The sequence below is a fragment of the Hemicordylus capensis genome, chromosome 4, assembly GCF_027244095.1.
Source record: "Hemicordylus capensis ecotype Gifberg chromosome 4, rHemCap1.1.pri, whole genome shotgun sequence".
NCBI lineage: Eukaryota > Metazoa > Chordata > Lepidosauria > Squamata > Cordylidae > Hemicordylus > Hemicordylus capensis.
In genome coordinates this window covers 73,741,264-73,762,989 of record NC_069660.1, presented here as the reverse complement: position 1 = coordinate 73,762,989, position 21,726 = coordinate 73,741,264, and the positions used below count along the sequence as shown (strand labels likewise).

The following is a 21,726-nucleotide window of genomic DNA, read 5'->3' as shown; positions in this document are numbered from 1 at the left end:
TGCTGTTTCATGAGGAAAGTCAAAAGGTTTTATTTATTATTATATTATTATTATTTCTTGTTTACACAGTCAAACAGGTGTTATTGACTGGTTTTATCCAGATGACATTTATTTATTTATTTATTTTTATACTGCCCCAAACTTACATCTCTGGCAGTTTACAATAAAACAAAATAAATAACAGAAAAAGTTAAAACATTATAACAATTTAAAATTTTAAAACAGTTTAAAAACCATTAAAACAGTATTAAAAAGCCCAGGTGAACAGATGCGTCTTTAGAGACTTTTTAAAAGTTGTCAGAGATGGAGTGGCTCTTATATCAGCAGGAAGCACATTCCAAAGCCTCGGGGCAGCAGTGGAGAAGGCCCATCCTCGAGTAGCCGAGCCAGTGACAACTGCAGCGGACCTCTCCTGATGATCTCAGTGGGCAGTAGGGTTCATAATGAAGACTTGCTCTTAAATACCCAGGGCCCAAACCGTTTAGGGCTTTATAGGTTATAACCAGCACCTTGTATTTTGCTTGGAAGCTTATTGGCAGCCAGTGTAGATCTTTGAATACAGGAGTAACATGGTCTCTCCGAGATGACCCAAAGACCAACCTGGCTGCAGCATTTTGGACCACCTGTAGTTTCCAGACTACATAGGCAGCCCCACATACAGCATATTGCAGTAATCCAGTCTGGAGGTTACCAGCAGATGTACTACCATTCTGAGGTCATTTATCTCAAGCAACGGATGCAGCTGGCGTATCAGCCGAAGCTGATAGAAGGCACTTCTGGTCACCGTCTTAACCCAGGACACCAGGGAGAGGCTTGGATCCAGAAGCACTCCAAGACTATGTACCTGTTCCTTCTGGAAGAGGAGGAAAGGTGGTGAACCTGGTTGGCGGAGGGTGTGTGTGTCTTGAGCTACAGAAGTTCTGCCAAAGTTGCAGGCAAAGAAATGCAGCTGCGTGCCAGCTTGGACAACAACGACTAATACTTATATAATAAATATTTAACCAAAGTTCTCAAAGCGGTGTACATAGGAAAAAAATACTACACAAGTAAGATGGTCCCCTGTCCCCAAAGGGGCTCACAATCTAAAAAGAAACATAAGGCAGATACCTGCAACAGCCACTGGAGGGATGCTGTGCTGGGGTTGGATAGGGCCAGTTGTTCTCACCCTGCTAAATATAAGATAATTGCCACTTTAAAAAGTGGTCTCTTTGCTGAGTTAGCAGGGGTACTTGGCACCAGGTTCCAAGCTCAGCCATCCAGCTTAAGGAAGAAAAAGTTTGAGCACACTATGGACATGCAGTCAGGCAAGCTTCTGGGGCACTAGATGTTCTGAGACAAAAATGTGAACACTGAGATGTGAGAGCATAGGATTTTTATGGGGTGTCTCCCCGCACCCTGTAAGATTCTACAGGTGGGAAAACTCAGAAATACAGAGCAGATGATGTGGAAGTTACCAGCATAGGATCTAGGGGAGGTCTGTGAATGGGATGGTTCACTCAGATCTTGGAACAAAAGGGCTCTATTATGCCAGATCAACATTGTATATATTAAGTTGCCTTATACCAAATCAGATCATTGGTCCCTCTAGCGCAGGATTGTCTACTCTGATGGGCCGTGGCTTTCCAAGGTTTCAGGTAGGAATCTTTCCCAGTCCTACCTGGAGATGCCAGAGATGGGACCCGGGACCTTTTGTATGCAAAGTAGGTGCTCTACCACTGAGCTACAGCCCCACCTGCATCACTAAGTTGACCTTAATTGCATTCCAGGGTGTAAACTTGTCCCCCCGCCTGACCAGGGATAGTCTTTGTCTTAATGTTTTCTTGGCCAGAAACAACTGCTTCATTAACCCTCATCCCGGGTAATGAAATTTTACTTCTTATTGGTAACATTAGGTGCTCCCCCCATCTTTCCTAGACCATGAAACCTACAGTAACTATTATCACGGTAGTGCAGCACTGACACATACACCGCAAGCATTGCTCCTGTGCAGCTGCCAACAAAGAGAGAGTTTGGGTTGCTGACTAAGATGAATGATAACTTCAAACCCAATACTAATGAGGATCCAAACCAACAATTTTATTCTCAGTATTTCTGCTGGAAGGACACACTGTGACTAAAGGCAATCACAAGTCTGGAGGTGGTCATATGCATTCTACAAACCACTCGTCCTGTGCATGATGGGAGTTAGCCACCAATATCCTGAAAGTGAGAGCACCATGTCTGCAGCATCCACTGGACCTGCCCTTGACCAATTCGCTAATCCTGTCAAACGCAGGAGAAATGAACACTCTGCAACCCAGCTCCCCTGTGTGGAGGGTAACTGGAAAATTATTTGAACTACAGACAGGTTGCAGCCTCAAAGTCGCCTCTGCCCTCCAGGGCATCTCATCCTTTCACTGGCTGAGGAGTTGTCAACCTGAGCCTTTGTGGCTTGCCTCTGACTGGTGGAAGACTTGCAGCGCCCTTCCAGGTGCTTTACCTAAGAAACTCTTTTAAAAGTGTGGCTTTGCCTGTGCTAGATGGTCAGCTACTTTCTGTCTATTTCACCCAGATATGTAAGTGCTTTGCTTAGATGTTAGAATGCGTTAGGAGCTAGAAAAACTTTTTATTTTACTAATGCCTACCTACTTACCTACCCACCTTGGTTCCTGTAGATTAATAAAGTAATCTTTTGGAGAAAACAATCTCACTTGGGGGTGTGTATGTGTGCTAGAGTGGGCTGCCCATGAGCTGGCCGCTTGCTTGAACCACTTTAAAAGGGAAAGATCACAGAAGGGGTGAACCAAGCCAGACTCCTCCTCTGTGGAGACAGAGGGAATTCTTCAAAGGCTGGTTCAGACCCAGTTCTGAGTTGTCTCTGGAAGCAGAGAGTGGTGACAGCGACTACCAGGACCTCACACTGGAGCAGGGGTTAGTGAGTGAAACTCCAGTGGAGGCTTCCTTCACAGTGACTAAAGGCAATCACAAGCCTGGTAGCTGGTCATGTGCATTCTACAAACCACTCTCACGCAATTGTTGCATTTGTATTTTTTGTTTCCTGTTGGGTGTCCTTGGACATACACTTTTGGGCTACATACAGTACCAGTATCTTCTGTTGATCCGGTACCAAGTATCTTCTATTCATCCAAGCCAAACATAGATGACATGGTTTCCTTTGTGAACATGCTTGCATGTCTCCGGGTCAGTATTCTCTCTTTCCCCCCCCACCTGTGTGTGTAATGAATTTTGTTCTGGGAGGCATTATCAAGGCAACGTGTGTACACATGTATTCAGAATGGGGCCTTCCTGATTCAACCTGAGCGGGATCTAAAATTAACTGTGTGGACATTAAAAAAAAAAGTGTGAGCGCACATGCATGCCTTAGAGGGAACACTGCTCCAGGTGCATCTGGCTTATTGTGTCTCATGGTGCCTCCATCAGGGCTGCACAACTTTGGCCCTCGTACAGCTCCCATCATCTCTATTGGTCTATTGGTCACTGTGGTTGGGGGTGATGGGAGTTCTAGTCGAAAAACAGCCGGAGGATTGAAGTTGTGCAGCCCTGGCCTACATAAATCAACTCAGGAGAGTCACTGAGTGATACACTGGGAGAAAGGTTTCCCCCTACCACAATAGTTCAAGAGTTTTCCTATGGCTGTACAAGTTGCTACACAACATGCAGAGATCTTTGCTGTAGTCGTCCAGCTTGCTTTCCAAGGTAAACCTCTCCTCTAAGCAGGTTGGATTTTTGTGCATCACAGCACCACCATATTTTCAAATCATACTTTAGTTTGTTTGGCATGTGTTGCCAGAAGGCATACAGCCCTACCTAACAACTGATCATCAACTCATACAGTAGGTCCTACCCAGGAATGTAGCACTGCAGCTGCTGCTGCACAAACAAGGTACAGATTCCTCAAATGGGTGCCAGCTTGTCAATCACTCTTCTCTCCTGTTGTGTAACTTGGTCATCAAACCTTAAATAACACGTGATGCCCTCAAGCCATCTCTGCTGCATCATTGCACAGAAGTAAGGAGATCACAGATGTGCTTCCCACAGTGCCTGCAGAGCTTTGACTGGCCTGAAACACACCAGCCAGGATCAGTGGGCCAAGATGTGTTTTCAGTTCTGTTCATTTAAAAAACAAAACTGAGTAAATGATGGGGATCATGTTCAGGATATTTGTATGGAATGCCATCTTGTAGGAACCTTCAGTTGGATTTGCATATGATTATGAAATTGACTATCTTTACTGGTTATTTGTGGACACTTTATGTATTTACTGTATTTTTATACTGCCTTTCTGCCTTGACAAAAGCACCCAAAGTGGTTTACAATATTAAAAGAAGCAAATAACGGATTAATAAAACGTTGTCTCAGGCTGTTGGTCTTTTTGGGAGCTGAGGACAAGAGCTCCCTGGCCTGAACGCCTCTTTTCATGCATTCCTCTCAGGGCACGCTGGTCTTTCCATACTCCTGGGCAGGATGGGCTGCCCCATTTATGGGATAATTGCTTAAGAACACAAAAGTACATATTTGGGAATTGGGGCTTCATTATGCTAATATGTCTGAGATCCAATCAACATGTTGTATATATTGTACAGAAGGACAGTGCAACTTGGGCCCTCCTGCAGATGTTGGCCTACAACTCCCATCATCCCTCACTATTGGCCACTGTGCTGGGGATAATGGGAGCTGTAGTGCAACAGCTGGAGGACTGAAGTTGTGCAGCCCTGTTGTATAAAGTGAGGTGGTAGTTCTGGCCTGTTCCACTTTAGACAGCAGGTGTAGGGGTCATAGGTGTAGATATGTATGTGAGGGTTGCATAGGTGTACAACCCCACCCCGGGGTCGGGGGGAACCTCACACTCTGCTGCATGTAGTAATTAACACATTGGATGAAAGGTTTAGCACATATATTTCCCTGATTTGCTGGTGTACTACGTGCATGGGGGAAGATTATAAAAATGATTCCCCATGTGCAGTTTAAAGTGGAACAGTCCAGAATTCTGCTGCCTCATTTTGCCTAATACACTGATTGGCTCTGAGTTTCTGAAATCACTGATTTGAACTGAAATTATGAAACATAGGAGAGCTTACTCACATAATGTTTCTTCATGGGAACAGTCTTGGGCACCTCTGCATATGCATTCATGTGAGCTAAAAATGAGGGGGGTCAGTTAAATTCTCACATCTTTCAATGAAGCAGCAATGAATGGGAAAACATATTTCATTTTCCAAACTACTAATGTAAACATACACACACAAATGTCACTTGTAGTAGTTGTTGGTAGGATACTGTTGTATTCTATCTAGTAATCTTTTGTGCTTTGTTGTTCAGAGGTTTGTCCCAGTGCCCCTGTAGAGAGTATGGGGGGGTGGAGTGAGAAAAGAGAAAATGGAGTAGCTTCTGAATAAGCTTTTAATTAAACAAGCATAAGATTGCTTTGTGTCTATAAAACATTTGGTGATGAGATTTTGAACCAGCTATGTGTGTGAGCTTGCCAAGTTTGTGAAAACTCCTGCAACTTCCTTTCATCGCATTTCTGGACCTACATGCCTGAACTGCTGCATTCTAGTATCACTTGCTGATTTGTTTATCCAGCTTCCTCATCTGCACAACCCCTGAAGGTACCTTTTCCTTACTAATCCTGGACTCTATTCACTGCAGCATGGCTCAAATCACACCGCCACCTTTTTTTCTTGTCCACCCCAGGAGAACCTGCTGTTTCCTGGAAACAATGAAGGTCCTATTTCTGCAGTTAGCTCCTCACAATACAGACCCCTGATTTTACTCAAACAAAACAGAAGGCTATATTGCTTCACTGCCTGGGCCATGAAAGCCAAAAAATATATAATTTGCCTTTTCCTACTAACTTGGAAGAGGATGCATAGGAGGATGAAAAATACTCTTTACTGTGCCAAATTGCTCTCTTAAGTACCTCAAAACCAGCCTCCTGAAATCCAGCTGTTCAGTCTAAATCCTTCCAAACCCAATCTTCCCAGAAAGTGACAACACAAGAAAGGAGGAGCTACTGATGTGGAGACTCTGCCCACAAAACTGATTTTGCTCGCTGTCATGCATGGAAGGTCACTTGCAACATGTGCAAAAAAAGAAAGGGGACACTTTCCCAAGGTTTGCAAGTCTGCTGTCCATTCCATTACTGGTTCACTGTATGATAAGGATGAAGCAGATGAGCCATGTCCTGGCAGCATTTTAAAGTGTGACACACTTATAGCTGCTTCTCCACATTGTCAAATAAAACTTAATAGCCATTAAGTGCGGACATTGGCTGGTTCTGGTTCTTCTCACATTATCATTTCTCATCTGCTTCACAAGAAACACCTTATGATATCAGATCTGAATCTGCAGCCTTCAGACATCCACCCAAGGGGATCTGGAGGTTCCCCTAGTGTCATAAATTGATATGTCCCTGTAGTCCTGGAATACAAGGGTTGTATTGCAGATGGGAAAGTGTACATGTCACAAAAAGGAGTCTCAATATTGGGTTGGTTGGAAACATCAGATTTCTGGATAGTGTTAGTCTCAATTAGCACAAATTTATTATTACAGATATTACAGATGATGGAGAATGCATATGTTGATATGATTGCTGATTCTTTGGATTTGGTTTGCTTTGGATGTGGTTTGCTGATACTCATAAGAACAGCACTGCTGGATCAGGCACAAAGCCCATCTAGTTCAGCATCCTGTTTCACACAGTGGCCCACCAGATGCCTCCTAGCACTGCCATACATTTCAAACATAAAATTCAGAAGGCAAATGCAATACCTGTAGAACACAAAGTGAGGTGCATACCCATAGCATTGCATCAACCACTTAAAGAGGAGCTTTTAAGACTATAGCATGCTGACACAGAATCTTTTGATTCATCAGAATGGGTCTCTCCCATTGTTCTTGTGCAGAAATCGAATGAGCATGGATTTAAGACGTGAACTCCAACATGGTAGTGGATTGTCATCTATTACCCAATATCAGTGAAATGCTGCTTACTCTTAAAGAGGCCTCAGTGTTCACAATTTTGGACGTGTCTTATGCCTATCATTCTTCCTTTGCTCAAAAGTTCTCGCAAATACACAGCCTGCCCTTTGACTGCCCTTTGCATCGACCCTTGCTGAAAGCCCTGCTCTCACTTCTTTTGACACAAACAGGCACACTATTGTAACTCCTGATGCTTCTGAGTATGATTTGGGTGTTGTCTTAACCCAGCAAAAAGGGGGCCGGGAAGTTAAAGTTGTCTTTGCTTCCAGCAGGGGCGTAACAAGGTTGGAGTGAGCCCAGATACAAAATTTTAAAATGTCCCCCCCACATCACTGCCTTCCTCTAAAAATAAAAAAATAAAAATTTAAGGAAGTTTGGGTGGGCATTGGGTGGGGGAGACATGTCTCTGCCTCAAGACAATGGTCGCCCCTTGCCCTATATAGTTTCGCCCCTGGCTTCCAGGGTGTTTACTGCTTCAGAGAAGGTGTATTCTGTCATTGAAAAATAAGCTCTAGCATGTTTGTGGGGCAGTGAGGCACTTGAGAACTTAATTAAGGGGCAGAAAGTTTATTTTCTACTTGGGGATCAAGTCAAGCAACATGAAGAACAGCCAAATGGTTCGCTGGATTTATGGACTTTGATTTCCAGGTAGAATATCTTCCAGGTGTTTGGAATACAACTGGGATTGTTTATCTTAACTTGCACTTCCAGGCCAAGAGGAGATCCCAGGATGAAGGAATAGTAATGGCACCAATAAATTCATCAACTCATGGAGTGATCACATTGTCTGAATGGAAAGTGGCCCTCAGTGTTGATCAAGTGCTTACTGAGCTTAAATCTTACATAACTAATGGATGACCATGCAAAAACAAGGTACCTGAACATCTTCAACCATACATGCATGTAGCGAATGAGCAATGTCTTCTCAGTGAACAACCTCCTTATAAGCAAAAATGATCAAAATTGCCCACGAAGGTCACCTGGGCATGGGCTTGATTATAAAATGTAGTAGTAGTAATAATTAATAAATAAAAGGCAAATCAGAGAAAGTTTCTGTTGGCCAGGTATGAACAAACACATTGAACCTGTAATCTGGCACTGTATTGCCTGTGCTGTATCTGACAAATCACAGAAGACTTTTACCACCTAGTATCACAATGCTCCCTGGGAAAATCTTGCTCAGGATATAATAGGGCATTTTGATAACCAACTCATAAAACAAAGATAGTGATGGTGGGTTACTATTCCCGTTGGCCAGAAGTTTTACTCAATGACATTACTACAAACAAGGTGATCCAGTTCATGGAAGGAAGGTCGTCTTGAAGAACTAGTGACTAACAATGGAACACAGCTTATCTAATTTGTAATGGAGCAATACTTGCATAACCATGGGATAAATAACAAGACTATTTCCTTGTACCATCCTCAGGGGAATGGTTTAGTGGAAAGAATGAATAGGCTAGTGAAGGAAAATTTACAACTTGCTACTATGCAACAATAACCCTGGAAGGAGGCAATCCATGAAACTCTGTTTGCTTGTAGAACCACTCCTCATTCATTCTAGTTAAAGGAAAATCACCTTTTGAATTGCTGATAAGATACAAAGCTACCATGAAACTAAACCAATGGCAACAACTGGTGGGGCTTTCCATGCCATTTCTGTGCTATCTCATTGTGTGGATGCAGAGATTTGTGATCAGGTAAGGGAGAAGCAACAAAAATATAAACTGTCTGTGAATGGGAAACAGGGTGAAAACAGCAAACATTTCAGGTGGGAGACTTTGAGTATGGTTGCCTTACAAAGTGAGAAAGGGATGTTGCCAATATTCTGGACCAAAACAAATAATCAAAATCGGAGGATATTCTATCATATTGGATGATGGAAAGAAATGGAGCTGTTCAAGACTTTAAAACTTGCATATAAGAGACAAGAGGGAAGGGAGTTTGATCTCAAGAGAGGAACTGAAGAGGAATTTAATCTTGCCTCCAGTTTTGACCTCACAGATGAGGCTGATGAAAGTGGTGGACAATTCATTCTCTCTCTCACACACACACTCACTCACTCACTCACTCACTCACTCTCACTAACAACTCCTGTGCTGGAGAACCCAAGACTTAGGAGAAGTGTGCATGACAACAGACCACCTAAAAGACTTGAAGACTTGGTCACTACATTTTAAATCCAATTCTGGTTGTTATAAAGGGGATGGAGGTGTATTCTATTGAGTAAGGGTGTGTGTTTTGTTGTTTGGAGTTTTATCCATTTTATTCTGTAGAGTGTTGGGGGGTGGTTTCAAAAAGAAAAGGGAGGAAAAGGAGAATGATAAAATGGAGTAGCTTGTGAATCATCTCATACTGCACAGGAGATGGCAATGGTAAACTCCTCCTGTAATCTGTCAAAGACAACTACAGGGCTCTGCAATTGCCAGGAATCTACTAGGGGTGTGCGTGGCTCGGAGTCCCCCCCTAGTCCGGCGGGGGGGGGACTGTGACTTTAAGCGGGGGAGTGGTAGTACTCCCCCCCCCGCCGCGCTTTCCCCTCCGGTGCTGTTCCTTTTAAAAATCTTCTTGGGGTGGCAGAGCTCCTCTCTGCCGCCCCTGCCCCCGTCGTAGTTTGAAAAGCTTTAACAGAGAGGAGCGCTAGCGGCGTGCATGCGCCCTGCACGGCGCGTGCGCTCGTCTCTGACGCTGCAGCACGTGCGCCGCATACGTCACGCTGCAGAGTCAGAGACGAGCGCGCGCGCGCGCCGCGCAGGGCACATGCATGCTGCTAGCGCTCGTCTCTGTTAAAGCTTTTCAAACGACGACGGGGGCAGGGGCGGCAGAGAGGAGCTCTGCCGCCCCAAGAAGATTTTAAAAAGGAACAGCACCGGAGGGGGAAGCGTGGCGGGGGGGGGGGTTAAGTACTACCACAGTCCCCCGCCCAGCCAGACTGCTGGATCTCCGGACCGGTCCAGCGGTCTGGTCTATCATGCCGGACCAAAACCATGCACACTCCTAGAATCTACACCAACTTGACGGCATACTTTAATTTTTCTGAATAAAGTTTTAGTTAAATGAGCATAAGGTTGCTTTGTGTTTACTAGGGGAAGCAGTTATACAGCACATACTTTTCAGGCTTGGGATGCAGTAACTGCTGTCAGCTGCATCCACGACTGTGTGTGTGTGCTTACGTGTGTATGTCTATGTGTGCACTCAACTCACATGCTTGAAAGCATGTATGGGGAGAACTGGCCCCTCACTTCATTTGATCTGACTAGCTTTTGATGTCGTTCTGAATGTTTTGGTTGATATGCCAGCTGCATCCATTGTTAAAAGTGAGTGATGTCAAAATAGTGGTGTATATGCTGGCAAGCTCTATGCTTGACTTCTGCAAGGTGCTCTGTGTAGGCCTGCCTTTGAATGTAGTCTGGAAACTACAGTTAGCACAGAATTCAGCAGCCATGATGGTCTGCCAAGTAACTAGGAAAGACAATATTATTTCTGTTGTAAAATTATACTGCTACTGAGGAAAAATGTAAAGTGCTGATGGTTACTTTGAAAGCTCTACACAGCTTAGGCCCGGGTTACCTAAGATAACACATACTTCTGTATGATCCCTACCACTCATTATACTTCTGTATGATCCCCACCACTCATTAAGGGCTGCTGTAACTGTTCACAACATATTGTGAACTGCCCAGGGACATTTTTGTATGGGGCAGTATATAAATGTACTAAATAAATAATAATAATCTGGTAATGTCTGTCTGCAGTAGCTGCTAGTTTTGTAACTGTTTCTGAACTTTGGAACATGTACCTCGAGACTCGAGGATTAACAGCTTTGGTAGCCTTTAAGAAGACCTTGAAATGGCAATTCTTTGGTCAGGTTTTCAGTTGATTATTTTAATTCCTGTTAATTGTTTGTGTGTGTAAACTAACTCAATACTTGACTATTAGTATATAAACATAATAAAATAAAAGGCAAATATTTCTATTCCTTTTTTATTTACATGGAAGCATGACAGTCCTCATTTGATTCCTAAAGGGAAAGATTTGTCCGAATTAACACACTACAGAAAACGTTCCCTTTACCTCAAAAGTTATCCTACTGAATTGCTTGTTTCTGTTTTCAGTAATATATATACAGAGTGTGTTGTAGATATTAATCAGAATGGTGTGTTTGAAATTTTTAATTGTGTTTTAAAATAAAGATTATTGTCACTTGGTGAGCACCAGAATTAAAAGCTAGATAATTCACTTGCTGCTCCTAAAATGTTGTATGTAAAATTAAATCTCCTCCCACCCTCTCCACCCCTAACGTTGAAACAACCTTGATTGACTTATTTCTATAGCAACTGGCTTGAGAACCTGATAAAGAACTTCCTGAGAAAAAAATACAATACAGCTTCACATATTAGAATCATAACAGCACTCTAAAATACTATGGAAAAGTGAGTGAAGTGTGTGTTATGCCCATCTGACCAAAATGTGAGCCATTGTGGTAACTAAGTTAACTAACTGGTGCCAAAGATTTGCCTGCCTTGTTCCAGACGCTTGTTCCTAGACGCTTCTGTGTACATATTCAAGAACGATCACCCTGCCGGAACCGTGAGAGAGAGAGCGGTCACATGCTTTGTGGACCCTGTACCCTTTCAGAATGGAGTGAGGTGGTTCCTGCTGCTGGTTGACCAGGAACCTCAGTAAAGCCGCGTCCTACATCTTCTCAGAATTTGCTTTCATTGCAGTTGAAAAATAGTCACTGAAACTCTAGCAAGCAAGAATTTCTTCTAAGCAAACAGGCAGGTAAGCTTTGGAAAAGTAATAGTCATAAATGTTTAACCCAGGTGTGTGTGTGTTTTGGTAAGGCCTCTTTATACCATTTATATCCATTGCTAAAATATGCAGTAGGAAAGGCCTACCTGAGCCTGGAGAAAGTCCAGTGTTTGCAATACAGTGGTCCCTCGACTTACGTAATTAATCCATTCCGAACGCACGTTCGGAGGTCGAAATTTTCGTAAGTCGAAGAGCGTACCACGGAAGTCTGGAAACATTCATAAGTCGAGGAAACCGCATCTAAAAATTCGTAGGTCGAGTAAGCTGAATCTAAACCGGCAACTACTTCCGGTCTTTTTTGTCGCTCGTAACTCGAAAACATCGGATGTCGAGTAGTTCGTAGGTCGAGGGATTACTGTACAGAGATCAATAGACACCACCCTACCAACTTGGAACGTGAAGCTTCTTTTTCACACACAAAAAGAAATGAACTTATAATGACCCTACTCTTCTCTATTTGAGACTCTCTACAATTGTGCCACTCGTTCACTTCATTCTTTGCAACTATGAGATTATGAAACCTGTATCATTTAAAACAGACTTTCCAGGATTCTGCAGAGGCTATTGAATGTATTTGCTATAGCAGGGGTTCCCAATCTGTGGTACTACAGGTGTTGCTTAACTATAACAGTTTAACTATAAGGTGGTTAAACAAACTGACTTCGGATGGTTTAACCGCCTTGGGATTATTTTAATGAAAGGTAGTATACAAATTGAACAATAAATAACAATAAAATAATTCACATCATCCCAAATTAGATTTTATTGTGGCTGGGGATGATGGGAGTTGTAGATCATCAACATCTGGAGTACCACAGGTTGGGAGCACCTGTGCTACAAGATGCTGTTGACTGTTCCTTAATCTTATCAAAAAAAGCAGTAACTGCATCTCCCACATACCTGGGAGATGCATGATCTTTAGTTAATTCACCTGGGAGATGTGTGTATTTGAGGAGTTAATTCATTTCCTGGAGTGGGGAAGATAGAAAGGAACATTGGTTCTTACAGTGAGGGAAATAAGTATTTGATCCCCTGCTGATTTTGTCTGTTTGCCCTCTGACACAGAAATGACCAGGCTATAATTGGAATGGTAGGTTTATTGTAGCTGTGAGAGACAGAATAACAACAAACAAACCCTCAAAAGCCCAGTGCCCAAAAGTCAGCGATGGATTTGCATTGTAGTGAGGGAAATAAGTATTCGATCCCTTCACAAAAGATGTCTTAGTACTTGGTGGCAAAACCCTTGTTGGCAATCACAGAGGTCAGACGTTTCTTGTAGTTGGCCACCAGGTTTGCACACAACCCAGGAGGGATGTTGTCCCACTCCTCTGCAGATCCTCTCCAAGTCAGAAAGGTTTCGAGGCTGATGTTTGGCAACCCGAACCTTCAGCTCCCTCCACAGATTTTCTATGGGATTAAGGTCTGGAGACTGGCTGGGCCACTCCAGGACCTTCATGTGCTTCTTCTTGAGCCACTCCTTTGTTGCCTTGGCTGTGTGTTTTGGGTCATTGTCATGCTGGAATACCCATCCACGACCCATTCTCAATGCCCTGGCTGAGGGAAGGAGGTGCTCACCCAAGATCTGACGGTACATGGTCCCGTCCGTCGTCCCTTCGATGCGGTGAAGGTGTCCTGTCCCCTTAGCAGAAAAACACCCCCAAAGCATAATGTGTCCACCTCCATGTTTGACGGTGGGGATGGTGTTCTTGGGCTCATAGGCAGCATTCCTCCTCCTCCTCCACACACGGCGAGTTGAGTTGATGCCAAAGAGCTCGATTTTGGTCTCATCTGACCACAACACTTTCGCCCAGTTCTCCTCTGGATCATTCAGATGTGCATTGGCAAACTGCAGACGGGCCTGTACATGTGCTGCCTTGAGCAGGGGGACCTTGCGGGCACTGCAAGATTTCAGTCCTTCACGGCGTAGTGTGTTACCAATTGTTTTCTTGGTGACTGGTTCCAGCTGCCCTGAGATAATTGACAAGTTCCCCCCGTGTAGTTCTGGGCTGCTTTGTCACCGTTCTCATGATCATTGCAACTTCACGAGGTGAGATCTTGCATGGAGCCCCAGACCGAGGGAGATTGACAGTTATTTTGTGTTTCTTCCATTTGCGAGTTATCGTGCCAACTGTAGTCACCTTCTCACCAAGCTGCTTGGCGATAGTCTTGTAGCCCAGTCCGGCCTTGTGCAGGTCTACAACCTTGTCCCTGACATCCTTCGACAGCTCTTTGGTCTTGGGCATGGTGGTGAGTTTGGAAGCTGAGTGATTGCTTGCTTCTATGGACGGGTGTCTTTTATACAGGTACTGTAACAAGCTGGGATTAGGAGCACTCCCTTACAGAGGGTGTTCCTCATCTCAGCTCGTTACCTGCATATAGTGAAAAGACACCTGGGAGCCTGAAATCTTGCTGGTTGATAGGGGATCGAATACTTATTTCCCTCACTACAATGCAAATCCATCGCTGACTTTTGGGCACTGGGCTTTTGAGGGTTTGTTTGTTGTTGTTCTGTCTCTCACAGCTACAATAAACCTACCATTCCAATTATAGCCTGGTCATTTCTGTGTCAGAGGGCAAACAGATAAAATCAGCAGGGGATCAAATACTTATTTCCCTCACTGTATGTGAAGGGTTCTTTTTCCTGGGGATCATAGCCCATCCTAAAATGTGGGTTGTATTTCAGGCATGCTCAGAGCAGACAGCAAGTCTTGATTTTTGATAGCTTCCAGTGCCAGAGGGTGTCACTCACCAGTTCCTTGACTTTAATTGAGAAGAGAGCGTATCAGCAACAACAGGGTCTAGAAAAGTATAGAGGTTAAGAGTAAGAGGTCAGTAACACAACAGTATATACAAAAGCTGATATTAGATAGGAAAGTTGTCATAGCAGTAAATACCCTGGGAACCATGATTGCCCCAATCCTTTGTGTAAGCTCAAAACTATGTACATCCAAGGGTGGGCTGGATGTACTATGATCCCAGGGGGAAAAGAACCCTTCACGGTAAGAACCAATGTTCCTTTTCCCCCAGAGATCATAGTCCATCCTAAAGTGTGGGGTATGCCCAAGCTGTATCTGTTGGGAGGGAACAGATCTGCTTAGACAACTTGTTGAAGGGACATGTGGCCGAAGGCGGCCCGAGAGGTCAGAAAGGAAGATATTTTATAGTGTTTAATAAAGGGTATAGTAGATGACCATGTGGTCTTAGCGAGAGGTGTACGAATGGAGAAGTGGTGGCACTATGGATAGAATGGGCCGCAATGTTGCCGGGAACAGGAAGGTTAGAGGCTTCATAGGTGAGGACAATGCATTTGCGAACCCAGAAGGCTAGGTCCGACTTGGAGACCTTGGAGTCTGTCAATGGAGGTTAGAAGGAAACAAACAGGGAATCAGACCAGCGGAGGGGTTTGGTATGTTGCAGATAGGTTCGCAGGGTCCTGCAAACATCTAGAGTGTGCCACGACTGCTTCCTGGGATGAGAAGGAGAGGGGCAGAAGGACAGCAGGACCATGTCCTGGGCTCTGTGGAACATGGAAGTGATCTTGGGTAATAAGGTAGGGTCGACTCTAAGAACGACAGTGTCGGGTAGGAAGGTACAGAGTTATTTTCGTGATGATAGGGCTGCTAATTCCAAAACCCTGCAGGCAGAAGTGACCACCACCAGAAAAAGCGTTTTGTAGGATAGGAGCTTTAAGGGCATCATAGAGAGTGGTTCAAAGGGGGGCCTGGTTAGAGCATTAAGGACCTTGTTCATGTTACAGGAGGGGAAATGGTGAACTGGAGGAGGAGCCAGATTCGATGTTCCTCTAAGGAACCTGGATATATGAGGGTGGAGGTTCTGAGTCCCCTATGTGGACAGGTTGAGAACCAAGGCTAAGCCGAGGCTTGGCATCTCAAGGTGTTGGGACATAGCTACAAGTCTACCCCTGATTGCAGGAATACCAAGACATTGGGGAACCCCGCTTTGAGGTGGTTAATCTGCTTTCTCCTGGACCAGCCTGAGAAGGCTGCCCAAGTCACCTAATAAATGCTGTTTGTTGAAGGTCAACATGATGCTAGGATGGTATCTTGGACAGCCACGGAATACCTTTTGTTCGCTAACGCCCTGTGCTCAACCTCCAAGCACAGAGATGGAGCTGTTTGGGATCGGGGTGAAGGATTGGTTCTTGGGATAGTAGATCTGGGCATGAGGGTAGGAAGAGGGGTGGATGAGTGGCTAGGGACATCAGATCCAAGAACCACAGTTGACGTGGCCAGTGTACTCCTTCCTGAAGCATCTTCTTTATCACCCTGGGGATGATGGCACAACTGACCTCTATCCATCAGAGGGAATGCATAGAGAAGACCTGGGGGCCAAATGGAGGTGAGGGCATCCACTGCTTTCACTTCCCTTGCCTGGAAGTGGGAAAAGAAGCAAGGAGGGAGGTGGTTGTGTAGAGATGCGAACAGGTCTGCCTGTGGTTTTCCCAGGATTGATCTCAGTTGTGTGAAGACATCCTGGTGAAGGGACCACTCCGCTGGGTCCACCATTTGGCAGCTGAGCCAATCTGCCTGAATATTGGCCACTCCCTGGAGGTGGTCTCCTGCTATTGAAGCTATATGAGTCTCCACCCATCGAAAGAGTAGGTCTGCCTCCTTCAAGAGTGACCTGGACCTCGTGCCTCCTTGATGGAACATAGGAACATAGGAAACTGCCATATATTGAGTCAGACCATTGGTCTGTCTAGCTCAGTATTGCCTTCACAGACTGGCAGCGGCTTCTCCAAGGTTGCAGGCAGGAATCTCTCTCAGCCCTATCTTGGAGATGCTGCCAGGGAGGGAACTTGGAACCTTCTGCTCTTCCCAGAGCGGCTTCATCCCCTGAGGGGAATATCTTGCAGTTCTCACACATCAAGTCTCCCATTCATATGCAACCAGGGCAGACCCTGCTTAGCTATGGGATCATGCTTGCTACCACAAGACCAGCTCTCCTGGTTTATGTGTGACTTTGTGGTCACATTGTCGGTCCGGATAAGGACTTGGCGACCTGTGACGAGAAGAAGGAACTTTATCAGAGCCAAGTGAGCCACTCTTAGCTCCAACCAATTGATGTTGTGAGACATCTCTGCCTTGGAGCATTGGCCCCCCCTTGCCAGTTAGGCTGGAGTCCATTGTAACTATAAGAAGGGCAGGCCCTTGGCTATTGCTGGTGATATCCACCATTCGAGAAAGTGTTTGATCTCTCTTGGAAGAGGTACGCTCATGTGGGTGCGTGTTAGTATTGCATCCTGGAGTGGGAGGATCACTCATTGAAGAGGATGGGAGTGCCATCTCACTCAGGGGGTGCACTCCAGACATGTTATAATGGTTCCCAGGATTTGGGACAGGAGCATCATGTCTGCTGAGTGGCGGTGAAGTAGAGAGCTGACCAATGAGAACAGCTTTTTTCTCCCCTCTGAAGTGAGGTAAACTAAGGCCTGGTTGGAATCTAAGACCATGCTCAGAAGTTGGATATCCCTGGACAGTTGCGGCTGACTCTTTGCTTTGTTGATCAGGAATTTGTGTTGGGTGAAGCACTAGATGGTGGTGTTCAGGTCCTGTCAGGCCTTGTAAAAGAGAGGGCGATCGGATGAGCACGTTGCCCAAGTAGAGGTGAAGGTAGATGCCAGAGACCCGAAGGTGGGCAGCCAGGGAAACTAGTATCTTTGTGAAGACCCTTGAGGCAGAAGACAGCCCAAAGGGGAGGATGCGGTACTGGTAATGCTGGTCATTGTAACAGGAATTTTCTGTGGGACAGGTGGATAAGTATGTGCAAGTAAGTGTCGGGTCCTGGTCAGTCGGCCCCGGTTCAGGGAGTGAGGGCTCACCTGGACAAGGAGGTGGCAGCTTACGCGTCTCAGGGGTGTCTCTAGGTGCAGCTGATTCTGGAGTCGGGAGCAACGGGCAAACCGGTTGCTCCTCAATCAGGAGGAGAAGTTGTGCTGGCAGTGAAGGAGATGCTTCTTCGACCGGGAGAGGAGCACCGAGTGGAATGTCAGGGTGTGCATAGCTTGAAGTAACGAGTGAAGCTGGAGGCACGCCTGTGATGCCGACCAGTTCACGCGGGCCCTCTAAGCCAAATGCTTTTGTTCCCAGAAAGTGCCTTGGAGTCAGTTGAGTGCAAAACACCTGCACTAACAGCTGCTCACTAAGCCTCAGAGAGGACGGCAATGCAGGCTGTTTCTTGGGATTTTTGATCTTCTTCTCTTTTAGGTGTTTCATCTTTTAAAGCAATTTTTTGGCCACCACGAGTTCTGCTGCTGGGTTTCCCGCCATGGTGGATGAGGCAGGGGGTGAAGCTGGAAGAACAGCCAACCCGGCATGAGCTGAGGGCTCCCTGCACTTGGTTAAGAGCGAGCTCCTACTCTCTGATAAGGGATCCTCTGAGAAGGAACCCTGGAGCATATCCCCAGTCTGGGAAGGGTCCATAGTGACCCACAGGGGGGAAAGGAGAAAAACAAACTTTGAAGAGAAAGTCCAGTTGAGTCTAAATCAGGCCTGCTCAACTTCGGTCCTCCTGCAGATGTTGGCCTACAACACCCATAATCCCTGGCTATTGGCCCCTGTGGCTGGGGCTTATGGGAATTGTAGTCCAAAAACAGCTGGGGGGCCTAAGTTGAGCAGGCCTGGTCTAAATAGAAACTGAAAAAGATAATTTGGAGTACATTTTGTGTCCAAAATGCCATGGCTCCCTTCCCACCCTTGAGCAAATGGGGAAGTCGAGTGGGGGGAGAAATGAAGGACAGATAGAAAATTTTTCAATGGAAATTTGAAGAAAAACGCTGAGCTCTCTAAGATGAAGTTGCTGCCCTGAGCAAGACAGGGAAGGAACTGGAGAGTGGTGCCCTCTTGTGCCAGAAGCTACCAAAAATGAAGATTACTTCTTGTCTGCTCTGAGCATGCCTGAAATACGACCCACACTTTAGGATGGACTACGATCTCTAGGGGAAACAGTTGTGTGCTTGAGGTAGAGATGTGGAAAAACAGAACATGCCAAGTGCTTGGTGCGCCCTGTTCGCTCTTCAGCTTAGACTTGGCACGTAGCTAAGTTAGGTTAGGTTATGCATATGACATGTTATGTATGCATATGAACATGTAGTCTAGGTATATTAGCTCGTTTGAGCCAATCTTTCTGTACTAGTTCTTTCCCCTGCAGTAGAAGAGTTACTTCAGTTGAAACTACGACACTTTTGAGATAACCTGCATAATGGGAAAGTAAAACTAGATTTAAAACAGGATTTGACAAATCTCAGGTGCCAGGGAGCCTAGATATTTAACTTTGATGCCTAGACTTGGATATTCGGAGACAGTTATGTAAAAAAAGGTTTGTTTGTCTCAGCTAGCCCTGTTTCTGTTCTAAGTATGTTAATTGTAAAGAAGATAGAGTCTTTTACCCTTTCCACAATATCTGTTACTAAATATGGTAATTTTGTCGAGTGTCCATTGTCGTATGCTTAAATTTGGCGGGGATTCAAAGAAAATGTATCAAGGCTTGATTTAAAAAGAAACCAAAACAAAAGAGTATATGACTTGGATCTGTTGATCCTGATGTGTGAATAGAAGGCACTTGTGCTCACCCTGACCCTGGTGGGGAGCGTGCTGATTTCCTCCTCTGTCTGCATCTCCCTGCATCTCCCCAGAGCTCCTCTTTTTGGCAGGATAGAATGGAAGAACAGGCAGCACCCCCTGCGTAAGTGCTGCCTTCTCACACAGCTGGAATTTGGATTTAGGATTAAGTGGTTACATTAAGCTCAAGGCTTCACTGTTGCTGTTGAATGCAGCTCACACAAAGGTATGCAGACACTCTAGGAATATTTATTGTTGAGCTTCTGAGTAATACTTTTGCTGAAGAAGCAGCAGTTATTGACACTGATGTGCACACATGGGTTTCTATTAATCAGCACAGAGTTAAATATAGCAAATGAATGCTGGTTAACTGTCTTGATAAGATGGAAATACTGAAACCCCTACGATTGAGAGATAGAATGAATGCACTTTTTCTAATCCATCTTGGCTGTTTGGTTTGCTGAGATCACACGCACACATCTTGGGTATTATTATTATTATTATTATTTACATTTATTATTTACATCTTGGGTAGGAGGCTGGATGTGTGGAGGCTGCTTCATACTTGCATTTTTTTCATGGAAAGAATGAAAATGGTATGACGGTGTGAGAATGGCAAATTCTGGCTGCATGCAGACATGCTAAACAATAATTCAGTATTGGATACACAAACATTCGCCACCCCTGCACCCATGGAAAGGGGATTGAAACACTTAGGGTTTTAAAATAAACAGCAGTTTCCTGTTTTATCTGAACATGAGAAGTTGTAGCTTACTCTTTCTACCGTTGACAACCCTGGAACTGGACTGTCATTTTGATCCTGGTTTGTGAATTAACTCAGGTTAGACTAAACACACTATGTGCTGAGTTGAAATGTAACCAAAACAGGCTTATTCTAAATCGAATATTCAAGTTTTAATTCCTCTCACACGTGAAGGTGGAAGGGAGAGGCATCTTGTGAGGATAAGGCTTAGCTTAGCTCACCTTTGCTCTGTTCATTCGTGCAACATCCAGCTATGATTTAGTGTTGGTACTGCATGCAACCATTTCCTATTTCACTGTGCCTCTAGTTCTCCCCGCCTGGCCGCCTGCCCCCACCTCCGTTTCCTTCCTCTCATCCCCGCTGCTGCCTTTTTCACCCGCCCTCCCTGCCTTCTCCTCCTTCAGTCCCGCCCACCCCACCTTCTCCCCTCTCCTGCCTGCTGGTGCTGTCATTTTCCCGCCTGACCACCTGTCTCCGCTGCCGTTTCCTTCCTTCCTCCCCACGTCCACCTTCACCACTGTTTCCTTTGTTCCTCCGCCTGCCGCCACCATTTCCTTGCTGCCCGGCCGCTCTGCCTTCTCATTTAGCCAAAAGCATCAAGGGGAATAACAAAAACTTCTTTAAATAAATCAGAAGCAGGAAACCTGCTAGGGAGGCAGTTGGACATGGATATGGAGGTTGCAGAGAAGCTAAATGGATTCTTTGCATCTGTCATCACAGCATAGGATACTGAGCATTTACCTGTCCCTGAACCGGGCTTCTCAGGAACAGAGGCTAAAGAACTGAGTCAGATAGAGATGATGTTCTAAACTTATCTTATAAATCTCATTTATTTATTTATTATTTCACTCGATAAAACGGCTTTGCAAACTTGTCTTTGCAAACTTTTGTTGAAAAGCTGTATATAAATATTTTTTTGTTGTTCTAAATGGTTGGGGGAAATTTAAAAACTAGCAAATCGCCAGGGCCAGGCGGCATCCATCCAAGAGTCCTTAAAGAACTCCAATGTGAAATTGCTGACCTCCTTGCAAATATATATAACTTAAACCTACAATCAGGCTCTGTACTGGAGGACTGGAAAGTAGGCAATGTAACACCAATTTTCAAAAAAGGATCCAGGGGCAATCTGGGAAACAGGCCAGTTAGCTTAACATCTGTTCTGGGTGAACTGAAGTATTCTCAAAGATAAAATTGTAAATCACATAGAAGAACAGGCCCTGCTGAGGGAGAACCAGCATGGCTTCTGCAAAGGTAAATCTTGCCTCACCAACCTTTTGGAGTTCTTTGAGAGTGCCAACAGGTATGTGGATAAAGGTGATCTGGTAGACACTGTATATCTGGAATTCCAAAAAGCTTTCGACAAAGTTTCTCATCAAAGACGCTTGAGAAAATTTAGCAGTCATTGGATAAGGGGACAAGTACGTGTGCAGATTAGTAACTGGTTGAAAGACAGGAAACAAAGGGCAGGTATAAATGGAGAGTTTTCACAATGGAGGGAAGTAAGAAGTGGGGTCCACCAGGATCTGTTCTGGGACGCATGCTCTTTAACTTGTTAATAAATGATCTAGAAGTTGGGGTAAGCAGTGA

General features: G+C 44.9%; 1 protein-coding gene across 16 annotated transcripts in view; it reads left to right on the top strand.

The window, feature by feature from the left end:
- ANKS1A (ankyrin repeat and sterile alpha motif domain containing 1A) overlaps positions 1-21,726 on the top strand; it is a 245,708-nt gene that overhangs the window by 14,309 nt on the left and 209,673 nt on the right. The window contains exon 1 of one of the 16 annotated variants that reach the window (XM_053246243.1): positions 19,571-19,602. The exons of the other annotated variants lie outside the window; for them this stretch is intronic. Coding sequence (XP_053102218.1) covers positions 19,586-19,602 — 17 coding nt within the window. The 5' untranslated portion in view covers positions 19,571-19,585. Of the gene's footprint in view, positions 1-19,570; positions 19,603-21,726 lie in introns of those variants that run through there. 16 annotated transcript variants of the gene reach the window in all.